Source organism: Pelodiscus sinensis, chromosome 1 (genome assembly GCF_049634645.1).
Source record: "Pelodiscus sinensis isolate JC-2024 chromosome 1, ASM4963464v1, whole genome shotgun sequence".
NCBI lineage: Eukaryota > Metazoa > Chordata > Testudines > Trionychidae > Pelodiscus > Pelodiscus sinensis.
Window position 1 is genome coordinate 128,013,820 of NC_134711.1, and position 25,267 is coordinate 128,039,086.

The 25,267-nt window shown below is 45.0% G+C and overlaps 1 protein-coding gene across 9 annotated transcripts in view; it reads left to right on the top strand.

Moving 5' to 3' along the window:
• The first annotated feature begins 386 nt into the window (after positions 1–386).
• The window catches only part of BCL2L14 (BCL2 like 14), a 55,722-nt gene continuing 30,841 nt past the window's right edge, over positions 387–25,267 (top strand). For 2 of the 9 annotated variants that reach the window (XM_075901043.1, XM_075901087.1), the window contains exons 1-3: positions 407–441; positions 1,190–1,222; positions 1,484–1,541. In XM_075901043.1, coding sequence (XP_075757158.1) covers positions 438–441; positions 1,190–1,222; positions 1,484–1,541 — 95 coding nt within the window. In that variant the 5' untranslated portion in view covers positions 407–437. Of the gene's footprint in view, positions 442–1,189; positions 1,223–1,483; positions 1,542–21,118; positions 21,424–22,461; positions 23,241–24,311; positions 24,426–25,267 lie in introns of those variants that run through there. The other 7 variants (XM_025180912.2, XM_075901052.1, XM_075901071.1 and 4 more) reach the window with 7 other exon arrangements.

Sequence of the window (25,267 nt, forward strand, 5' to 3'; positions counted from 1 at the left end):
TTTTCTTGGCAACACCACCCCTAAGTGCTCAAATATCATGATATTTAGAAGCACACACAAGATTTTTTTATTATTTGCCTTCTGTCATTTGAGTCTTTAGAAATCTCATTTTCCAGCTTGTGCCTACAAGCCTGAGAGCTAGACACTTACATATTTTAAATAAAAACTGAGAGTTCTCTATAATCAAAGGACACCAGGAGCTGGAGTTTTAAGGGGGAAGGGTGTATGACCCTCCCTCAACTACTTTAAAAATTGGCAATACTCTCTCCTAGTTTCTACTCACTATAAGTGCTGTAGGGCTTTGCTCTTTAATAGGAAAACAGTCCCAGCATGCCTTTCTCAGCCTGACCCTTTAAATTTAGTGAGGGCACATAGCTACTTGCCTATAGTGGCCATTTTGCAACTCTCTGTTCCTTGCTGTGTTTCCCTGTCTTCTAATGGGTATGTACTTGTTATGCTTCCCTTCCCTTCTTCCTGTGAGCACAGCATAATCTAACCAGCAGCTTTGTTTCTTTTAAAGTTATGTTGTTCATTCCTTCCCCAATCAGAAACCATAAATGTCTGCCTGGGACCCACAATTGTTTCTATAGCATGCAGTCTTGCAGGGCCCCCAATAGGGGGTTCTGACTTCAGCCTTTGTCTGGAGAATAGGAAACAACCTGTTTTGATGCAGATACCCTCAGCTGTAACAATGCAGGGGGACAGATGGGGCTATGTGCAGCCAATCACTAGCAAAGAAAATGCTTTTTGCTGCTCTCCAGGAGGTCTCAGTGAGCTGTCTGAACCAAAGGAAAGTGTGCTGGTCCCCTGCTTAGCTCCCCAAGTCTCTAACCATGTGACAGAAGGAAAGGCTATTCAAAGCCACTTCTGCAGATGCCCATGGAGTCTGCCAAGAAGCAGATGCCTTGGATTGCAAATTAGCATCCATAGTTTGGCATTTGGGGCTTCACAATTGGCATCCAAAAATGAGGAGCTGGCAGGGAGGCGCTGGTATTAAGCTCTAGCTGGAGAGCACCTGGCCAGCATCAGCCATTTCATTAAGAAACATTATGACATTACAGCATTAACCCATCTGGTGCCTAGGAGTCATGACTTCCCAGTGTTATGCAGGAGAGACACACATAAAGACCTACTTGAGTAAAAGGAACCCCAAATAAAAACTACAGCTGTTGCCCTTTGAATTTTTCAGCAGGGCTGCCCTGCCGGAGAAGAAACACAACAGGTAAATGTGTTGAAACCTGACAGACCCTTAGTGCTCTAAAGGCTTATCTTCTTATGTCACCATTGTAAACAAACATATTAATAAAAAAACTGTATTTTTTCCCCAAATACGTGTGGCCATTCCCAGCCTGTCGGTGCCCACAAACAGAATATCTCTGCTGACATCCGTGAGTCCCAAACACTTCTGTTTGTAATGCATACCTGGCAAGGCCTGTTTAGGGTTTTCTATCTGACAATGCACATCTCTTTTCTATCTCTGCAGATTTCGTTGCTAGATGTATTGTTACATTGAGGGTCTCCAAACACAAACAGCTTGCCCAGTAAGTAGCCCTGCCTAGCACAGGCGTGTAACCTACCTTTTTAAAGTAAAGTTTGCATGTCTGTTTTCACCATTTAGAAACCAATCTGATCTTATAAGCTCCTTGAGACTCTCGGTGCTTCTGGGATGCAAAGTATTATTTATTATAGGCAAACAAGTAGCAAATCATCCTTCCAAAAACAAGCATGTGATTGATGAGGGCAGAAGTCCGGGGGGGTGTCATTCTACAGGAGTATAGGAGTGGTCCCCTGTGAACCTCGGGGCAGAAGCCAGTGCTGTCTGTTGCTGTCTGTTCCAGAAAAAGCATATGGAGTCTTAATGCCTTCAGCTGTTGCGGCCACCTATATCTTTTTTCGACATGGTGACCAGAACTACATGCAGTGATCTAGGCATGGGAGCCCCTGGATTTATGTAGTGGCATTATGATATCTTCTGCTTTATTATCTCTTTTTCCTAATAGCTCCTACAAAGGATGGCTCCGGTGTGGGAAGCTCCCTCACACACTTTTCAAAAACCTCATTTAGCTTCTTCTCAACAGCCTTGTCTTCCTTGAGTGTCCCTTCAGCACCTTGTTCATTCAGTGGCCCCACTGCTGGGCAGCCTTCCTGATCCTGATGTACATCATTGCTTTTGCCATTAGTTTTTGTGTATTTTGTCAGTTCAGTTTCTTTCTGTCCTACCTAATGATCCCTTTTGCACTTGACTTGTCAGCACTTATGCTTCTTTCTATTTTCCTTGGTAACTTTCACTTCCAGTTTTTAATCACTTTCGTTTGGTATCTAACCAGCTTTTGACAAGTAAGAGGGACAAAGTCAGCCTCAGGGGAAGGGCATAGAAGCAGGGGCTTGGAGCAAGGCAGTAAAGCAGGAAGTGGGAGCAGAAAGGGGGTCTGGGAGAAGGATAGGTACACCCTCAGAGGCAGAAGTCCAAAGTCAGAGAAATAAGTAGCAAAGGTCCATAGTAGCAGCTAGCCAAGGATTCCTTATGCTCAAACAACTTCCCCTTTCGTGCCTCTTTCTGGTTTAAGTAGAGCTGCCCAGCCAATCAGAGGATACTTCCTCCAATCAGGAGCTTTGTGAGTGAGCCCCTTTGCAAGCTAGAGCTTTGCTGGCCCTCTTCTCCAGTCTTTCAGGTGAGCTGCTGGATGGCAGCCATGGTGTGAGTTTCCCCCCTGTGGAGCTCTGGGGGGGAGCCTATAGCTACTATGGCTGGCTGTGCCAGGAAAGCACGTGGCTTCAGCTGTTGCGGTCACCTGTAATGCCACTCGCCCTGTAGCAGACACCTCCACATCCCCACCCTGTTGCCAAAGGAAAGGCTGTCAGCTGGGCTAGGGAGCAGAAGAGAAATGTGCTTCTCTCGGCAGAGGCCTCAGAGCCACAGCAGATGTTGGCTCCTCCTAGACCCGGCATTATCCAGGCTCATGTGACTGAGCTCAGGCCCTAAGTAAAAGGACACCTTACTTAATAGCCTGTTATATGAGGATTTCCTGCTTTAAAAGGCAAAGGGAAGCTCATTCCCTCTTCTGAGCTTTGGATTTCTGCTTGCAAAAATAAGCCCACGTGGCTCCGCTCCTGTATATGAACAAGACATTGTGGTTCCTGAGTGGGTGGAACGTCTCCTTAAGGACGAGTGCAAGAGGGTGAGGAGGAAGCAAAGGAAGCAATAGCTGATGCTAATGGAATGTCCTGGTGGTTTGGCATTCGGATGGCTGCACACAGGATAATGGAAAAGCAAACTGCCCCGTAGCAACATGGCTTCTTGCTGCTACAAATTTACACCTTCCTTCCAGTCTCAGTTTGTTTGGCTTCAGCTTCTAGCCTTTGGACCACTGCTCTGCTAGACTCTGAAGAGCCTGTTGTTAAAACATTTGTTTCCCATGCAGGCTGTAATCCTGTCCCCCCGCGCCCCGATCTTCTCTCTGTTAATAGACTCAAGCTCGAGTCTATCACTTGAAGGCATGTTATCTAATCCTTCAGTCATGATTGTGGCTCTCTTCTGAACCCTCTCCCATTGTTCAACCTCCTTCTTGAATTGTGAAGAAGCAGAACTCAATGCAGAATTCCAGCAGTGGTTGCACCAGTGTCAAACAACTGGTTAAAATAACCATTCTACTCCTATGCAAGATTCCCCTGGTGAGGCAGTCCAGGATCACACTAGCTCTGTTGGCCTCAGTGTCACACTGGGAGCTCATGTTCAACTGGTTATCCTCCATCGCTCCCAAATCTTTTTCAGTCACTGCTTCCCGGGATAGTTCTCCATCCTGTAAATATGACCTACACTCTTTGTTCCTAGATGTATACGTTTCCATTTGGCTGTATTAAAACTTGTATTGTTTGCTTGTCATCTGCTTTACCAGATGATCCAGATCTCTACGTAGGTGACCTGTTTTCATTATTTACTACTCCCACAATTTTTTTGTCCTCTGCAAAAGTGGTAATTTTATGTTTTTTCTTCCAAGTAATTTGATTAAAAAAAAAAATAAATTACACAGCCAAGAACAGATCCTTGCAGAACCCTTCTCATTCAATTATGATTTCCCTATTTACAATTATATTTTGAGCTCTATCAATTAGCCAGTTTTTATTCAAAGTGTGCCTTTCTAGTTATTTAATAAAAATATCATGTAATATCAAGCCAAATGCCTTACAGAAGTATATTACATCAATACTGTTACTTTATCAACCAAACTTGTAATCTCATAAAAAATTATATCAAGTTAGTTTGACAGGATCTATTTTTTCCTAAACCTGTGTTGACTGACATTAATTATATTACTTTCCTTTAATTCTTTATTAATCAAGTCCCTTGTCAGCCTTTCCATTTTCCTGATCATGACTGATGTCGGGGTGACAGGCTTCTATTTACCTGCATCATCTTTTAAAATATTATCAAACATTTCTAGTCCTTTAGAACTTCTCCAGTGCTTCAAGATTTTTTGAAAATCAACACTGATGGTCCAGCAATCTCCTTGGCTAGCTCTTGAAAAACTCTTGGATGCTGATTTAAAGATGTCTAATATTCGTAGCTGCACTTTAACAGTCTCCTGAGATCCTCATGGAATGGAAAGAGGGTTCTCATATGTGACGAATACAGGTTGTCCTCAGTATAAGTCTAAGATACGTTCCAAAAATCTTGAACTTATAGCGAAACAACTTAAAGTGGGGATTCTTTCCCTCCCCCACCTTTCCCGCCCGCCACTCCTCCCCACCCCCTCAGCTTACTTCCATTTGCGCAAATTGTTGGGGGGTTATGCAACTTAAGAGTGGGGACTGGGAGGACTTATAAAGCAACAGTACCTACAACTGTCAATGACTTTAGTGTGGAAGGCATGTATACCGGGGTGACTTTTAGCGGGGATGCCCTGTACATCATCTGTTTTTATTCCAATTGCAGAACAGAATACTGTCTTTTCCGCATTATTGATAATTCTACCTTTTCTAGCTAACCGTGTTTAAGAGGACTGCAGATACCACATCCTTGTTGTGTGTGTCAGCCCCTGGCTCACAAATTAATCTGTGTGTGAAAGTTTTCTACTTCCCAAGAAAATAACAATGCTGTGTGGGTGTGTGTGTGTGCGCGCGTGCGTGTGTGCGCAAGTGGGGAGGAGTGAATTATTTGAGAGTAATGTCTGTAATTTGGGGGAGGGAGGGAGGAGGAGGAATGTCCCTTTCAGGAAACTTGTGAACCTATGTTGAAAGGAGGTGGCTGGAATGGCATAAAGGTGGAAGAGGGAGATTATTTTCTGGGCATGATCTTTAATTATCTAATAAGTCTTTGAAACATAGCTGCTGGCATAAGCATTGTAACTGCCTGGACTGTGTGTCTTTAGAGGTACAGATCTTCTGGCCCTTCAGCACTCAGCCACATCCTGGAACTCGTCTCATCTGGTATATCAGTCAGCTTCAAGCTTCCTTGGTGAATCAGAAGAGAATTCAGTGGCTGTCTGCCACACAATTAAATGGTACATTTTTCCAGCATGAGTGAGCAGAGCTATTCCTTTTCCAAACAGGTCCCCAAAGAGGGCAAACCCAAGGTCTACTGAAAGCTGTTGAGATTGTGTGCAAACATGGCGCCATCTGGTGCTGAGAGTTTGCCAAAGCAGCATTTTAAGGATGCTTCCTAAAGCTCCCATTGCACCGCAATGTTTGGCTGAGAAGAAAGAGGCTTTTGGGAATCGAATTTACCTGGGAAGTTATAACTAGATACCTCAGGGAGAAACAATCTCTGGGGAGAGAAGGGATGGCATGCTTTGTACACTGAGTTCTGGATGGATAGCAACTTGAGCCTCATGGTGACCTGCAAAATTTCCTTTCACCCAGATCCATCTCAGATCTGTCCAGCACACACTGCAGATTTGCTTCTCCTTCCCTGTGCAAAGGGTGAATTGTCACTTGGGATACACTTCTAATTTTGTCCACAGAGTAAAATACATCATAATCCTGGAGCAGGATCAAGTTACTGGCCCTGAATCAAACTTGTGGCAGTATCATCTTTCTAATGTAAAGATAACACTATTACAGATTATATATTTTTCTCTTGTAAAGATAACAGATAACAGCATTAACGCACATCTGTATCCTCCATCTCTGTCTCAGTGCAGCTTTGACACTTATCGCTGTGTATTTTTATCTGAGCCACACTAGAGTAATTTGCACGATTGTTTGTTTCCACTGGCGCACTGTTGTGTAATGTTTTACACATAGGGTAACACTTTCAAAAGTGCCTGAACAACCCATACTCTGTTGTTCTCAGTAAAAATTAGGCTCTGAAATACTTAAGTGCCGTTAGAAAACTAGACCCGGGCTCCTAAGTAACTTAAGTATTTTTTGAAAATGTCACCCAGAACCTAAAAGGGTTAGGAAAGTGCAGTTGGTCGGCTCTCTGGGGCATGGCTGGCTCAATAATGGGATGGGAGAAGTGCAAGGCACGTTTCTATATGGCAGGAGACATGGCTGGTGTGATTTAACCCTGTGAAGGCACGCTGGGCTGATGTCCCTAAATTTTGCTTCTGTTCTAATCTATGATTTTTATACTGTCAGTTCTGCCACGTATTGGTGGTTCACACATTCTCTTCCCAGGGGGAGCAACAGAGGCATTGGAGTATCTTGTTTTGGTAGAGTGTTTTTGTGGGTTGCTTGGTCTTTGGTTATATAAACAAACCCCAAGCAGCAGGTATATGTTAGAGAAGGAAAAGTACGCACCTGGTACCTGGAGGGAAAGTGGTGCTGTTTGTCATAGGCCCCTAGATGGTGGGGAAGTTCTGTCTACAGCCTCACATTGGCCCTGGAAAGAGATGCTAGTTCCAGCACAAATTAGCTTCACCCTTGTTGCTCAGTGTTCCATGGTGACAGAAGAGAATAGTTGTCCACCACCGTGTTTGTCCCTCAGCTTTCAATGATCTTTAGATACCCTGAGCCCCAGCCATGGAGTGTCTGGAGACAAAGACCTTGAATTTGATTGGAGAGTGCATGGGAAACCAGCGTAGGGAGCTGAGGACAGGTTTGATATGTTCCCAATAGCCTGTGTTGCTGACAAGATGTACCAGGGTGTTTTGGACTAGTTCCTGCTTTTTAAGTCTCTCAAGACTATCCACCCAGGTATACCACATTGCTTTAAAGACTTAAAGAACAACAAATAGTTTGTTAGCACTTTAAAGGCTAACAAAACATGTAGATGGTATCATGAGCCCACTTCTTCAGATGATTGGAGCTATGTTCAGTTATGACACTTCGGTCATCTGAAAAAATGGGTTTTGCCAACAAAAGCTCATGATACCAACTACATGTTTTGTTAGTCTGTACAGGATAAACTTAAAAAACAACAAATAGTCTTTAAGTGCTAACAGACTAACTTGGCTACCCCTCTGAAGCACATTGCTTTAACCCAGCTGAGAGGTGACCAAGATAAGCAAAAGTGAGGCCAAGGGTTTGTCAGTCCTGTATCAGTCGGAGATGGTGGAAAGCATGACTTGAGATGTTGCTATGTGACGGCTCAGTATCATCTTAGACTGTGGATTACATTGACCAGTAGTAGGGTGTGTAGCTTCATCCCAGAGAGACTGCACTGTGGCTGCAAGCTCTGCAAAATACCCTCCTCCAGACACCTGCATCACCTTTCTGTTGCTTGGGTTCAAGATGCTTGTGATGGATAGGTGGAGCTGTATATTTGCATTTACCTGGCACTTGAGTCCATGTCATTCTGATCAATTTTCCTTCATGTAGATGTTTTAAAAGATGGGCAAGTGAATTGATCCTTGCAGAAGCCCACAAGTAAAGGGGTCTTGTGGTGGAGGTGCAGTTTCCCATGAAGACTGGTTGGAAGCATTCTTCTAGGAAGGACTCAAACCATTTTAGAGCATTACCTTAGATCCCTGCCACCTCTCTCAGGTGAGACAACAGACTCTCATGGTTAGCAACATCAAATGCTATAGAAAGGTCCAACAGGATGAGAGTGGATGTCTGTCCTCTATTAATTGACAGGAGGAGATCATGGGCTCTGCCCCTTCTGCCTGCCAATCATGTATTTCATGTTTTGAACATATGAAGTGCTACGTACATTTGAAGGACTTATTTATTCTTACAATGCCGCAGCAGCACAGCTGCACCACTAGAGTGTTTCAGTGTGCGGACACCACCCCAAGGAGCAGTTCTCTCATCAGTGTAGATAAGTCACCTGTTTGAGAGGTGGTCACTAGTTTGGTGGAATTCTTCCACAGGGACGTAGGTCGGTTGGATATCGCCCAGGGCAGTGGAATGTTCACACCTCTGACCAATGCGATTAAGCCAACCTAATGTTCTAATGAAGATGAGGTCTAAGCATTATTCAGCTCCGAGCTCTAGGTCAAATTTTTCAAACTTGGGATCTAACGTTAGGCATTTAAGTGACCTTAACTGTGACGGTCTGAACACTTACAGCTCCCATCTAAATTGGGAAACCATTAGCTATTAGTGTATCAATTAAGGCTCCCAGAGGCAACAGGTCACAAAGACCTTGGCAAGCATTCAGGTCTGGCCTTAGGGACAATAGTGCCCTGGATGAACTTGTAGTTTGGTTTCCTTGTTCCTTGTCGCTTTTCTGGGCTCCCCAGCCACCCTGTCCCCTCCTATCGCTCCTGGCCCCTGCTCTCTTTGCGTTCATTTCCTTCATCCCCCTTGGCCCCTGCTACCTCTCGGGCTTCACACACACAAATACAACCTCTTGGCCCCACTGCCTCTCCCACTTCTCCAAACTGTCTAATGTAGCCTCACGCCCCAGGCCCACCCTGAACCTTGCTGCTTAAGCACAGACCATAACACCTCAGAGGTAGCCCGCCCTGCCAAGATTCCTATTTGTGAAGGTTGCTGTGAAGTGCTGCTGAGCAATCCTTACCATGAAGGTCCCAAAAGCATCTACCACCTGACTTTTCAAAGGGATGTGAAATATGCTGAGGTATCCTGAAGAAAGCTTGTATTGGGAGGCAGGAAAAAATGGCAGCAGGGTGTCTCTGGTGCAGTCATCTGAAGAACTGGTCCAGTGGGGTAGGAGGAGAAGTGCTAGCTGTGACTGTTACTCGAAGAGCAGCCCACTGGCTACATGAGAAAAGGGACTTGAAGCAACACGAGGCTTTCTAATGCTGGCCTAAGGCTCTGAGTCAGTGCTGACTCGGAGGGAAAAGGGTATCCAACTGAGTTTCTTTCCTGAAGCAACTTGGTATATTTCCTGAACATCCTGCATTCGACCATTGCTCAACCCTGCTTAGTCTGGGAGTGCTGGCATGAGAACAGCATGTGTCTAGTCTTGTGGGTAGGGCTCTGGGATGAACTTTCTTCTGCTGTATGACCTTGAATAAGGTATTTCACCTTGCTCTCTGTCTTGCTTTCCCCTTTTGCTCTTTGTCCGGCTTTGTTTATTTAGGCTACTAAAGGATTCTGGGGGGAGGGGGTCTGCCTGTAACTATATGTTTGGGTAGCACCACGGGGCTTTGATCTTGGTTGGGCTGTCTTGGTACAATTGCCATAGAAATCTACTGTATATTTGAGAGTCCTTCTATCCATCTGTCCGTTTGTTCAAGAACTCCTCCTAAACGGTAAGAGCTAGGACCACCAAATTTGGTAGGCGGCTTCCTCTTACCATAGCTTAAAGCAAGGTCAGAGACAAGGGATGTGCCTGGAATGTGACTGTTTCTCATAAAGCAGAAAGGGAGGGTCTGCTAGCAGGGACAATTATATAGCAAGGGGCCAGAGATGGGGATCAGGACAATTATAATCCTATTGGGGCAGCAGGGAACAAGGGTGGAGAAAGGGACATCTATCGACTCTATATTTGAGAGAGTTTGTCTATTTGTATGTCTGTCCCCAAGTTGGGGGACATGCATCCCAGTCCCAGTTATGCCCACTTCAGTGGCCATAGACAGTCACTTCTCACTTCACTCCAAGCTGCTGTGGTGAGAGAGGGCTAAGGTTGTCCTGTTTTTCCCCAGGGCAGCTTCCATAGTGAACCCCTTATCCCCAGCCCTACCCCAGAGCAATGATTTAAATGAAGAAGAAAAAATATGGAGTTAAGGATCCAAGTAACACCAGGTAAATCTTCTAGGGAATAAATAGAAAAATAACACAAGAGAAATTGTAGCAGCATCTAAATGAGTGATGTTTATCATAGGCCTTTTCGTCAAATGGCTTTCCAGCTACGTTACTTTTCATGGAACACAGGCACCATGCATCTTATTACTTATTGTATTTTTAGTTTCAAATGATTTGCTGTGCAGAATGTATCTGGCATTAGGGGAAATGTTTCCATGAGCAAACCATTGCACGTCTGTCCTGTTGGCGCACAAATTGAGAGATCCCAGCGTCTGGAACTGAGCTTAGTTAGGCACAGCCAGATATTCCACGTCATTCATGATTGAAGAAAAGCAGTGGAAATTCCCTTTCAGAATATATGGACCTGTGGTCCTATGTGAGAAATTAACAGCATGCTCTTCTCTCTGCTGGGTTAGAGAAAGGGAAAAGAACAAAAGGAAGTCCATGGTTAGCTAAAGAGGTGGTTTTTAAAATGATAGCTCGTGATGTTAATGAGTAGCTGAGTGATGTGATTGAAGGGGACAGGGCATGTATCTTTAAATCAGAAAGTTTTATGTTTTCTCTCTCCCCTTGCGTGAATCTATCCTTTTTGAGATTGAAAGCTCTTCCAGACAGGGACTGTGTGTCAGCAGTGCTCAGTACCTGGTTGGTGCTACTGGAATAAAGAGTTGATTTTCAAGCTCTCTGAAGCTTGAGGGCTGCTGACAGGTTGTCAGTACTGTCCTCATCTGATTTAGGGCACTACAGGTCCCAGGAAATAAATTGTTTCCGTGCATTTAATAATAGTGCTTTCGATTTTTCATGGCTTTTTTTTCCCCCCTCAAATCAAACTGGAATGCAGTGGATGTAAGAAACAAGATAAGTTGTGGTTTTTTGTTTGTTTTTTAAAAGAAGATAGACATGACCAGTTTAGATATTAACTTAGATAGATATTAACTTAGATAGATATTTTATACAGAGTATATTTTCTAAGTAAGAGGAATGTCTGCAGCAGCTTTCAGAAATGCCTTCTGATGTTTCAACATCTGCATATTCAGCGAAGGGGCTGTTGTGTGTTTCTCACTTGACTGCCATTTTAAAGATACAACGTGAAATGCCCCCACCACAAAGTACAGGGTGATGGGGAAAATCAGGCCCCAGCAGAAAGCACTAGAAGTGCTTTTTTTAAAATAAGAGGATTTGCTTTTTAGAAAAACAGTGTTTGGAAATTCACTGTGGGAAACTCAAATAGCTTTGTTCACTTCTGTGGATAGACATAAGGTCTGAATTCTTCACTGCCTTACACCTGATGAAAGGCCACATGAGTCATGTTGAGGGAAACCTAGGGGGGTAACACTTTCCAAAGCACCTAACTGACTTACGAGCCAAGTTCCAGTCTCAAAAGTGATTTAGGAGTTTGTCCTTTTTGAAAATGGGCCGTAGGCTCCCAAGTTCTTTGGGCATTTGTCAAAATGGTACCGCAAATCACGGCGTTATCGTTTACCAGAGTTTTGCCAAAAAATGGGAGTCTCTAGTGAGGCTGGACCTATCCATGGCTCTTGGTTAGATAATAAAAATGTATTATTTTAAACAAAAGAATATTCTATAAAGTAATGAGGCACAGCTTGCTTTAGTATAGGGGTGGCCAACCTGCGGCTCTCAAGTTGCATGCGGCTCTTTGATTAAGGAAATGTGGCTCCTGCTGCTTCTGAGCTGCAAACCTGGGCTGCTCATGGCCAGCCACTCTGTGCACACACCCAGCACCTGGAGGGAGAAGCACTTGCCGTCACCAGCGGCTCCGGGATCCAGGCTTAGGTTGGGGGAGGAGAAGAGTGCCTGGCTCTGGGGGGGGAGGCATTGGATTAGAGCTGGGGGGCTAGGAATGTCTTGCTCTGGGGGAGAGGAAGGGTATTGGGTTAGAGCTGGGGGGAGGGGAGGCTGAAGCACTTTAAACTCAAAGTCTTTGTGGATGCAGAATAAGGCAGCCAACACAGATGTCACATTTAAATTCCAGGGCAAAAAAAAAATCTGCATGTACCTGGTTTACCCTGTGTTTCTTCAGAGAAAATTCAAAGGCTATTGTTTGCCTGGCTGAAGCAATTATTCTGAGATATGAGAATCTCTCTTCTTGTGTTTGAACCTCTCATATTTGCAGTCTGGGACAGACCTGAATTTTTAGAAATGTAAAAAAGCCATAATCTTCATAAAATAAAAAAAGAGGAAGCCATACCAGAGATCAACAAGCTGGAGTGAAATGGGCACTTCAGGGTGTGCTGACTTACTTCTCAATTCCATGTAATTTAATTTAAAAAAACGCACAGGACATAATAGGACACTAGTGTTACATTTAAAATACATGGTGGGGATGCTTTTTTTAAGTGTTAGAATATTACTGGATTTTTAAAGGTTTTTTTTTTTTAATTTGATGTTTGTTCCTTGTCACGTTCTCTGAAGATCTATGGGCTGGCTGTGAATTTAAGTGACTAGAGACTTTTTGTATTGGTTTTTGTCTGAAATGTCCTGTAATGTTATTTTTATCACTACATTTTGTATACTATATCTATCTACCTTTCTATATCTAAATATATAAAAAATAAATATATAATATGTGGCTCTTGGCACTCTGTCCACCACTATTTTGGCTCTTTGTCTCTAACTGGTTGGCCACCCTTGTTCTAGTACATCATGCACAGAACTAGGAGCGGAGCTTGGGGGAGGAGGGGACAGAATGGACCAAAATGAAACATTTCAACATTTTTTTTAAACAGAAATGTGTTCATCTGCCTTTCCCCATTAGAATACATGGTCTCATGGGACCTGTAGTTCAGGAACATTCTCCCTCAGAAGAATGAGTCTCTCTGTTCTGACTACATCTCCCATGATGAAAGAAGGCGGGACAGAACTACAATTCCCACAAGGCAATGTGCTACACTAGGTCAAGATGGGTGAGGTATTGGACCAGCTTTTTAGGTGAAAGAGACAAGCTTTGGAGCTAACTGAGGCCTTGTCTTTCTCCTAGCCAGTCTTGGTCCCAGGATACAATATTGAAAATCTATTCTAAAGTAAGGTAGTTTAATGTTGCGATGATTTGAAACTAAACATTTCAGGTCTGTTCAACAAAACAAAATATTCCATTTTAACTGCTGGAAAATAGAAAAATTTCCAGCAAAATTAAAATTTTCCCACTGAAAATTTTAATTATGTGGTAGTTACACTTTCCACGGGAATGATATTCAGGGCTCTCTGTTCTATTAGGCTATGCAGGTAGCGTCACTAGATGGCACTCCAGAATAGTGAGCTTTTATAGGTCTTATAAAAGACCCAGCAAACTTGTTGTGTACTGCAAATGGCTTCCTTTGTGCAGGTTTATATACCTCTTGTAACACACTGACTGCCAGGTTTCTGATCCTTGCTTTGCCACTAACAATTTCTATGCCTCAGTTTACCCATCTGTAAAATGTGGAAAATAAACCTTCTGTTGTGAAGAACAGTAAATTCTGCAAGTTACTCTGCACAGATGACCCCCAGCATCTTCAAGGAGTTCTACAGACTTCTGTGGGCCTCTGCAGGAACACAGGAGTCTTCCCACTTGGAGTAACTTGCAGGAGTGAGGCCCTCATGCTGTGTTGGAGATTTAAGGTTTCAGGTAGATACTAAGTTTTGTAATTAATAGGATAATAAATGCCAACGAACCAGAAGATTGGAAATCCAGTGTTTCCATCTCAAAAGAAGCAGCCCTGACGCACAGAGATGATAGGTCTTAGCTTAAATGGAAAAAGCCATTTTTATTGTGCACTTTAAAAAAAAAAAAAAAAAAAAAGTCCTAGGGTAATGATGCCCAAAGAGATGCAGAGAATAGAAATCTCAAAATTTGCAGGAAGCTGAGGGTTTTATTTCATGAATTTCTTTCAGCAGAATTGCCCTCGTTTAATACAAATTGACAATAACGTTGAAATATTTTAATGGTGTAGACTTAGTCTGAAAGGTGTGATATGCATTAGGCATCCTCCCTCTAACTGCACAAAGAGCAACCGTCCAGACCATTCTTGGAGCAGTGTCTTGAGTCTGAAGATTAGTATTTCTCTCTTATTAGGCGTATGCTGTAGTATGGCCCTTCTACAGAACTCCAAACCAAAGCTGTTATTGTAACTGACCCATGAGTACTGCATACAATAACCATCAGAGACTGTGCTGCATCAATCTATGCTCCCCTTGGTCCATATGGTTTCATTCAATTTGTGGTCTCCAATTCTATGATCCCATTTTAGAACATTTTGCCTTTACAGTCATCAACTATAATGAGTTAAGTGCATAAGAATGTCTCTGCATTACTACTCCTCTTTCCTACCCAACCTTTGTACAAGATTTTCCATTTAAAAAGAAAATCCAATATCTCATTCTGCGCCAGCATTCTGTCAGCATTTCAGCAATAAGCAGGAGCAAGTAAAATATTATGCATAAAATGGGAGTATACAAAAGGAAAACAGGGTTGCTGATGCCATGAACCTTAAACAAGGCAGGGAGCACAGGAAAATACTGTTTCCTGTGCATTAGAAGCTTATTTATGTTTGCAGAAAATAAATAACGTGCACAACATACGATGTCTGGAAACTCGCAAGGAAGGACTTGAACTCAGTGTACATGGTCAGAAAAATGAAAAGCCTCTGTGGGCAGAGGGGCCAGCAATCCAATATCTTAAATAAATTCTGGTGTTATACTTTCTTCCAGGGCTTAAATGTTTCTCAGGCCTCGTGCTTTCCCTCAACATGATTAAATTTCAGCCCTCAGTGTAGCTGCAAGAAAGGAAAACTCTAGAGCAGACCAAGAAAGCTGGGATTTGCAAGGATGGTGCTTGTCCTGGCATGAAATTGGGTCCTCCCCACTGGTGCTAGGGTTGCAAACTTTCTAGTTACACAAAACCAGACATCCTTGCTCCACCCCCTGCCCTGAGGCCCCCCACCCACCCACACTTCATCCATCTTCCATCCTTCTCTCACTCTGCTCCACCTTCACCCATTTTTACCAAGCAGGGGGTTGGGGGTTTGGTGAGGGAGGGAGGGATGCAGGCTCTAGCTAGAGATATGGGCTCTGGGGTGGGGTGAGGGATGAGGAGTTTGGGTGAAGGAGGGGGCTCAGGGCTGAGACAGAGGGTTAGGGTATGGAAGGAGGGCAGTGGGGAGAGCAGCGCTTGCCTGAGGCAGCTCCTGGAAGTGGCCAGCATGTCCAGCTCCTAATGTGGAGGGACTAGGGAGCTCTGTGTGCTGCCCCTGCTGGTAGACATCAACTTTTGGTGATTGCTGTGTAACTGCAGAGTTCTACATTGTCCACAAAGGCACTCCTATCCTTGGCAGAGATTTATTGGCTGCTTTAAACCTCAGGGTAGTTAATGGACGAATTCATCTTCCTCAGCAAAGCACGCTTGCAGTACTGTGACGATGCATCTGGGACCCCCCGACTCTGCACCGCCATCTGCAGCCAGATGTGACTCTGTCGGCCAATAGAGTAGGAGGTTTTATTGGCTCTCAGAGATGCAGCGCAGCATAGGCTTGATGTCGATATAGGAGCCAGGGCAGGCAGCCTTAGTTCTCTTGGGGGGGGAGGGGTTCAAATTCCTCTGAGCTCCCGCTGTCCTAGACTCAGTCTGCTCTCTTCATGCGTCCCCCAGCCAAGACTGCCCTTTCTCCCAGCCACCGGTCACTCACTCCCCCCAGACAGCCACACCCCTTCCTTTGTTCAAACTCCTTCCCCTGGCCAGGTGTGAAGCAGCTGAGCCATTGTCTACGTGTCTTGGCTCAGGAGATCCCCATCTCCCACTGGGCCTTGCACAGTCCCAGACAGTCCCAGAGTCGCTACAGAGCAGCACAGGACTGTGAAAGCAGACAGAATCCCCACTACATCACAAGTATACACACCAGTTTCAGCTGGGACCCAAGACCAGGATGAGGAGAAACTTGGCTGTGCTTATGGGTTTGTGCACAAACTTAAAATGCGACATAATGTGATGCCTGTACGACAGAAGTTATGGTGCTTACCATTTTCAGGCAGGGAAGCTGTTTCAGAGGAACTTAAAAAACTTGTACAAATGGACATTATTGAAGAAATTGATTCATCTGAATGGGTTTCACCTATAGTAGTGACACAGAAGGATGGAGGCATCTGCCTTTGTGTGGACTTAAGGGGGCCCAAATAAAGCTATTGTGATTGACAGCCACCCACTGCCTCACATAGAAGAAGGATTTGCAGAACTCCATGGAGCAAAGATGTTTTCCGCTCTTGATTTGCAGAGCACATACCACCAGGCTACGTTGCATGAAAACAGCAGAGACCTCACAGCATTTATTACATGAGGGACTATTTTGTTTTAAACGTGTTCCATACAGTCTTGCATCGGCCCCAAGTGCCTTCCAAAAAATGTGATTGATTCTGAAGAATCAACATGGAGTTCAGTGCGATCTGGAGGATGATATTGTGTTTGGAAATACTTCTGAGGAGCATGAGAATAACATGCAGTCTGTACTAAAATGCATCAGCACAGCAGGCCTCAAGCTCAACTTGTCTAAATGAAAATTTAGACAAACAGAACTCTCCTTTCTTGGGCTTACAATTTCACTGACTGGACTAAAACATGATCCAGATCATGTCCTAGCAATTTCAAAGGCTCCTTCTCCAACAGATTTGCAAACCTTATGTTCCTTCTTGGGTCTTATCTCCTGGTATGCAAAATTCATTCCCAGTTATGCTTCTGTCATTGAACCATTATGAGAATTACTATGGAGAAGTTCAACCTTGCCTTTCTTGCCTGCCTTTGTCTTCACTAGATGGTTCACTGGAGGATGAAGTAGTTGTGTTTATTACAAGCATTCTTACTGCAGTTACAGGAGAGCAATTCCAAGCTGCTTGTTTAGCATGTCCGATTCAACAAAAGCTACGGGAATTTCTGACAGAGATGGCCCAGTAATCCTAAAAACCTTGACCCAGTTTTGCTGCCTTATTTTAGAGTTCGGGATGAACTTTCTTTGCTTGATTGCTATGTGCTACTAAGTACACACCGGCTACTTGTGCCAGAAGAATTACAGTCAAAACTCATACACGTGGCGTAAGATACTCATCAAGGAATTGTCAGAACCAAACAATGACTATGGGATCTGTATTGGTGGCCAGGGATGGACTCCTAAACTGAAGCAATCATCCTGTGTCACTTGACAAATGCATGGTAAGATGGTAGTCACATGTACCCCATCATTACAGCCTGTTCCTCTTCCTGATTCTGCATGGGAAAAAGTTGCGATTGACATCGTAGGATCCTTTGATACTGCTCCAATTGGTTGTCCACATGCCATCATTTTAATAGACTATTTCAGTAAATAGCCTGCAGTAACGTTTACATCACAAATCTCTTCTGCTACAGTAATTAAGTTCCTCTCTCCAGGTTTTAGCAGGGACGGTAACCCCAAAGAACTGGTTTCAGATAATGGTAGTCAATTTACTTCCCTGGAATTTGAATCTTTTCTAGCAGAGAGGAACATTTTACATAGAAGATCATCCCTGTATTACCCTCAAGCCAGTGGGGAAATGGAAAGGTTTAACAGAAGCTTGAAAGAGTTTGCAAACGGCTAAACTGGAAGAGCGATCATGGATAACCTTCACTACTGATTTCTTGCAAGTATACAGGGCTACAAACATGCCACAATGCAAAGATCACCCACAGAGTTAAAGCATGGAAAACAGATGAATACTAAACTGATCATTGCTGGATTGTTAAAGTCAAGACCTGATGTGCCAAAAGAGGATGATGTGAGAGAAACAGTTGAACAGAACCAAGCAAAGTATAAGGCTTTCACAGACAAATGGCGGGGTGCTAAGGAACTGAAGTTTGAGTGTGGTTCCTTTTGTTTGTGTAGAATTCCAGGTTTTCTTACTCTAAAGGGACCATAAAGTCACATCTTCTCTTAAAAATCATTAAGGGGGGCCTTGCACCTATGACTTTCTGATGGGCAGGTATGGAATGCTTCTTATCTTGCACCTGCCTATGCACCAAGAGGAGATGATGCCAACACCCAGTCAGTGTTGGATGACTTCCTCATAGTACCAACACAACAAGACAGTGCACTAGAAACAGGGTTTGAGAGACGATCAGGGTTTCAGACCCAGATGACCACCTGTCTGGACAAGAGCGGGGCGTCGGGGAGCAGAGCCTGGCTAGCGGCGGGACGGTCATCTTGTGATGGGCCGGGGCTGCAAACTATGTTATTTAGTATTTACAGTGTTTTCAGTGTAATATTTCTGCCAACAGTATAGTGTCTTTTTTCATATTTGTTGCTGTGGTTAGAACAACAATGATTACTTTATAATTGGGAGCACTTCTTAAGAGAGGCGGGAATGTGGTGTTTTAGATTTAATACTGCTTGTCATTAGAACTGAGAGCACTGACTGTTGGGAGCCTGGAAGCCAGGACCGTCCTTAAGCATACACAGAATACGCAGTTGCGTGGGGCACCACTATGCCGGGCCAAGGGACTCCAGCGAGGAGGCCGGCAAGCTGATCCTGGCTGGAGGAAGGGAAGCTGTCAACCCGGGCGGCAGCAGACGGGCAGAGCCAGGGCTGCGCCAGGGGCGGGGTCACGTCAGCATGGCGTTGCAACACCAGTTTTTAAAACGGCCAAGCCATGGCTCAGGGAAGGAGATGTGGGGGAGCAGAGCCTGGCTAGAGGCGGGACGGTTATCTTGTGATGGGCCGGGGCTGCGAACGCCGAGTGGCCCAGCTCCAGGTCTGGCACATGGTCTGGAGCCTGGGCTGTGGGGACTTCTGGGGCCTGATCGCAGCAGACTCCAGCCCTGCAAACTGGAAGGCAGAAGGTAGGCGAGGGGAGGGGAAGGGGAAAAATAAGGGGAACGAGTGGGAGAGGAAGGTGCTTGTGCTAATGGGAGGGAGGCAGGTCGGGAAAGAAAGGGGGAGGCACCAAGGGACAGGGATGGAGGAGAGACAAATGCCAAGGGGCCAAGTGGAGACAATGAGGAAAAGGGCAGGAGGGGGGGTGTCAGTGGGAAAGGGACAGGGTGATTCTGGAAGAGGAGAGGGTAAGGGCATTGGGGGCTGGAGGGGGAGGTGCTGGGAGAAGGCTTGAAAGAAGGGGTGGGCATGAGGAAGGTGGGGATGAAGCAAGTCATGTGTGAGGGCACAGGGACATAAAGGGAATGGGGCAGAGAGTGGTGAGGGGGTGGGCATCAGGGGAAAAGAGGGCAAAGGGGGCAGGGGCAGTAAGGGAAGGGAGAGGCACCAGGAAGGTGCAGAGGTAAGGGAAGGTGCAGGTGCCAGGGGATTCTGGGGGTGAAGCAGAAGGGCAGACACCTGCAGGGGAGGGACCAGCACCAGAGGAGAGAGGCAGGGCAGGTTTGTAGATGGAGGTGTTAGAGGAGGGGATGAGGAGGGGTAGCTCACATGATCAGAGCGGGGCTACTGGAGGAGTGGGAACAGGGGAGAGAGAAGGGCTGGTGGAGGGGGGCAGGTTGCAGGAGGGCTGAGGGCAGTGAGAAGGGCAGGAGTCAGGACAGCAGAGGAGGGTGAGGGGTTGGGGGCAGCAGGCACTAGGGGAGTTGATGGAGCAAGGGGAGGAGACATGGCAGCAGAGGGAAAAGGTAGAGGTTTTTAAGATATTTATTAATAACTTGAGTGCCGCAATGACTCATCCAAACAAGCCGCATGAACTCAGTTCCGGTGCATGTTAGAGAAAAAACTGCCCCCCCCCCCCCCCCAGTTAGTGTGGCCAGGCTGCTTTTGCTATAATGGGCTGCAGTACTCCTTGGGAGAAACCGGCTGCATGCTTCCTGCATACCATTGGCTGTAGAAAAAGGGAAGGTGTGAAAAGGGGAAAATAGCCTCGGACTCTCCCACCTGTCACCTTGGCGTGAGAACTGCAGGGCTTACCTGGTCGCTCAACCCCTGGGACACAGACTCCCACTTGGTGACCATTGGGCCATATATGGTAATATGCAAGCGCGGGAAAGTGATGTGCAGATTTGGGGATAAATACCCATGGCACAGTTCGCTTTAGGAGGTCTTCGCAACACACGTACCACCGTGCATGTGCCTTCCCGTATACTCCAAAGCGCTGCCGGCCTGATCAACCGACCAGCCACCTCCCCCGACTCTCGGGCGTAACCAAGGCCTTTGCAACCGAACCGATATCTTTGAAATGTTCCGTGTGCTGTGTAAGTTGGTATGTATGATTTGATTTTCTTTGTTGTATAAGCTTAGTGTTGTAGTTGTTTTGGGTAGTACATAGAGTTTATAGTTATCACTGTTATTTAATTAGTGTAGCTGGATGTTTTTAGAATAGAGACTATTCCCCTTGCCATTCCCAGCCTTATATTTCTGACACGTTAAACTAGAAATCGTGAATAAATATAATAAATAATTCATTATTAGCACCATCTATTAATCTTAGGATAAATACTATAAATTCATCACTGTCATAAATAAACATCTTTAATTTACTAAAACGGTCCACCTGGTTCTGTCCTCCACCCCCCACCCCCCGCTTGGGTATGCATCATCAGACCTGTGGTTCTCGCGACAGTGCACAACACAAAATTCATTCTGTTCATGAGAGGAAACTTAGAGGGAACACTTCCTCCAGCCTCTCTGCCCCCAAGTTAGTGTCACAGACATCGGGGTAATGTAATTGCAAGATAGTTGCATGAGGGTGGTTTGGTGGGGGTCAAACTAATCCTTATTGCTTTTACTTTTGGTCATGTGTCCATCTTGCCCTGAGAGTGTTGCCTCTAGAGGCGTGGCTAACAGGGGTCAGGAGCATGGTTAACAGGGGTCAGGGGTGTGGCTAATGGGGGTCAAAAAGTACATTTAAAAAAAAATTCTTTAGGTGCACACCCTAATGAAATGTGCTGCGCATGCCTATGACGGGAAGGAGTGGAGCATGTAACATCAGGGCTGGGTCCTAGAGAGAGCCGAATGTGCTGCCTGCAGCACAGTCTGAGGGAAGGGATTGGCTGCTGGAGTCTCTGGGAAGGGGAGGGAGTAGGGGTGGAAGAGCAAGTGAGGTACTGGGGCACCTGTTTAATAATCCCGTCTAAGACACTATAAAACCTAAGGACGGCCCTGCTGGAAGCACAGGAAACAGGAAGAAGGGGAGAGATTAGCTAGGGGAGGGTTGAGTGAAAGCTACAGCATGATGCAGCAGTTTTGTAAAGAGGTTTCACTTTTGGTAAATAAATTTCTGCTGAAGTTTTAGTACCTTGCTTGCATGATACAACACCACTGCAGCCAAGGGCAGCTGGTGTCAGAAGTCCATTCCCATACAGACTGACCAAGGAACAGGGAAACACAAAGGTGAGTGAAAGCCATGCTTGCCTCACCCCTCCGAAGCTGTGCTCCAGCCCTGTACCTGGTGCAAAGCTGGTGATAATATGGGAGGAGGGGGGGGGGGGGGAAAGGGGAACGGGGAGTGACCAAAAGTTGCATTTGTGGGAAAGAAATGTATTTAGAACCTAAATGAAAAGTGTCAGAACAGGTGCTAATCAAAAATGGAACCTAAACTTGATCCATGCTCCTTACCCACTTACACACTATGTCTTGATTTGGTGCAGAAAAGTGTATTTGGAAACAATCTGTCGCAGTTAAACTTTAACCAAACACATCAGGAAGGGACAGAAAAAAATAAAGCAGGCATCACAACCCTGCCCCACTCCCACTCCACATACATAAGAAAAGCCAATTGATCCCTGGTGTAAAATACTCTTCTCTGTGTTACTCACAGCTATAAGGTTGTACCATTCCTTGGCATTCTGTTGAATGTTTGATCAGTGGCTGACTGAACCAAATCTCATTCTTGTTTTGTGATTTTGGTTGTCATGGGGATATAGCTAGTGGTTAATCTATGTAAGCTATTTATGAAGGGAAAGACTTTTTTTTTAATACAAAACTTTCTGTTGTCCATCTGTCTGCTCATCTGACTTGCAGCCAGAAAACATGAGTAGGAAGTGATGAAGTAGTAGCAGTTACATAACAGATACCCTCAGAAGCAGGGTCTGCCATATACTGGTATGAGAGCCATCTGCCCACCAGGTGTCACAGCTGATCCAAATTTACTGCTGATCCTGCTTTCTGTTTTGTATCAAAGTGTAAAACAGGGGTGGGGAACCCGTTTTGGGTTGGGGGCCATGTACCCACAGAAAAATTAGTCTGGCACTGCACACAAGTGAGAATTAAAAGAAAAAAAAACCAACCCCCCCCCCCCCAAAATCAAACCCAAGGGCCTCACTGTGGCCCCCCAGCTGAGGAGAAAGACACTCCCCACATTCCTCTTACACACCGGAGCCTAAGACGACCCAGGCTAGTAGATTTTGTGTGCTCCAGCTCCAGGCAGGGTGGGGGGAAGAATAGTGAGGGGGAGAGGCTGGAGCACTAGAACAGGCTCTCCAGTGCTGGGAGAGAGCTCTGAGCCTCAGGTGCCAGATCCAGACAAGTCAAGGGCCACATCTGGCCCCCCAGGCCCGAGGTTCCCCACCTGTGCTGTAAAACTAAGGCCTAGTCCACCTTAAGCTGTTCCATTTTATGCCAGGGTGCTGTAGCAGAGGTGTAATTTTGGCTTTGGTGTTTGTCTGGGTCACTTTGGAGTCCCGATGCACAGTTTGAGAACTGCTGCCTTAGGTAAACCCCATGTCATTACTGCAGCATATGATCCAATAAGCCAAGTCTGGCCCTGAGACAGCTGCTGTCAACAGGTTAGACTAGCCACTAGCTCCTGGGACCCAGCGCGAGCTGGGACTGAGCCAGGCTACTGGCCAGCCCTCTAAAAAATGTACTGGCAGAGCCATGGGGAAGATGCGTGTAGTCGGTAGCATTAACCGATAAGCTTTTGCTTATCAGTTAATCGTTTAACTAATTACACTATTACATCCCTACTGGTGAGAAGACCAGCAGCTAGGATTAGTAGGGGCAATCATTCTCCAGTCTGCCACTGAGGCCTGGCCTATACTAGAAAATTTGGTTGATTTAACTTGGTCAGTCAGAGGAGTGAAAAATCCACACACCGGAGCAGTGTGACCTAAGCAGCTGACCTAAGTCCCTGTGTATGCAGCACTACTGCTACCACTTTCAGGGAAGTGGATTACTCATGCTAAAGGAAGAACCACCAAAAAGCACAGGTAGTGTCTAATCCCTGATCTTTTGTGCTTTAATTTGCCTATAAGTAAAACATCTACAACCCATATTGTGTATCCTACTGAATGAATGTTTGTAAAGGGCTTTGAGGTATTTGATTGGAAGGCACGTGCGCAAGAAAGAAAAATTAAAACTGGGGTCTTCCGTGCAGCGGGTGAGATGTTGCTGATAAACCAGAATACATAATAGCCTTGCAGTCTTCTAATATGCTAACAAAGAGGACTGATCCTTCAGTGAATGGACAGGGATACAACTGAAGGACAAGAATGAACTGTAGTGTTAGGATGGATGTTGGGCAACATTTCTGTACAGGTAGCTAAATAGGATTACAAGGGACTGAGGGAGGTTGGGGAAATCCTCATCCCTGGAGGTTTTTAAGAACAGGTTGGCCAAAAGCCTGTCAGGGGTGGTCTCAGTTTTCCTGGTCCTGCTTGGATGCCGTGGGTTGAACTTGACTTCTCCATGCCCTTCCAGCCCTTTGAATAAATGCAGGTACACAAGACATAACTTTTATTTATTTCTAGAGGGTTGGGTAAGATTATCCCAGAGTTATTATAATGGATCACCTATCTCCTAGAACTGAAGGGACCTTGAAAGGTCATTGAGTCCAGTCCCCTGCTGTCACAGCAGGACCAACTACCACCCCTGATGAATTTTTGCCCCAAATTGCCTCCACAAGGATTGAACTCACAACCCTGGGTTTAGCAGGCCAATGCTCAAACCACTGAGCTATCCCTCCCCCCCATCAAGCTGGCCTAAACTCATGAGTAAATGCCCTTTGAATCAGTTAAACATAGAGAAGAAAACCAGCTGCCACAAGCTTCTGACTTCCCTATTGGTCACATGGGCAGCACCACCCGCACCCTTTACATGGGCACCACCACCCGCACCCTTTAACTCTTAATGCAAACTGCTAAGTTTGTACAGTACCTCTGCAAAGGAAGTGAGGGGCACTCTAACGTGCAACTCTGCCCTTATTTGAATCACATAAGCAAATCTTTTCACAAAAGACTTGACATTTTTAAATAAAAACATTTCCCCCCTTTTCTTTGAAGGAAGGTTACAAGACTCAACTGGTTTTTAACAAAAAAGAAATAGTGACTGGCAAAACAGAAGGAAGTGCTCCATTCAAGAGACTTTAAGGCCTGTTGGTGCAACTTCAGTGGAAGGTAAAGCTAAAACAAATAGTAACTTACACTGATCTCTTTTTCCTGCTCTCCGGAGGCATTTCTGACTGTTGGAGCAATCAAGTGTTGTATATTTGAACCTCATTCCTATAGAGACCTGTTTATAACAGTGAAACTGCTGTTCCCTTTTGTTGATTTTAACTAAATGCTTTGTCATTTCAAAAATGCTTGGATTAAAAATGGGAAAAGAGGGAGATCTCTTGGGATCGTTAGAAGCAAAATATTCAGATCGCTTACAGAGATGGTGTACAAATAGGGTTGCCAGGTGTCCGGTTTTGAACCAGACAGTCCAGTATTCGAGATTTCTGTTCAGGAAACAAATTGAGACAATATAAATGAGAAAATATAAATGTGCAGTATTTTCTAAATAAGATGTAATGTAGATTTTGATGTAATGTCAAGTGTGTTTCGGGTATTTTTGTTGAAACCATCTGGCAACCCCATGTACAAAACTTTTGAAAACGTTACTCAGCAGCCTTTAAAAGAAAGTTCTGTTTGCTAGGTGAACAGGGTAAAGTTCTCCTCTACAATCCATGCTGTGTTTTACCTGTTGCCTGTGGAAGATTCACCCAGCGAATTCATGTAGAATGTGCACCTTTATCATCTTGTTCTGTGAGACCAGCTCAATCTCACAAGCTAAGCAGGTTCCTGCCAGGTCAATAATTGCATGTGGGATTTCTCCATCTCTAACAAAACTGATATTTACGTTCTGCAAATTAGTAGTGGCAATGTTTTAGTCTTCTCTAAGTAATCCCTAAACCAGGCCCCAGAATGCAATTAACAATCACGGTAAAGCTGAAGGTCTGTTAGCTGTGGCATAAATA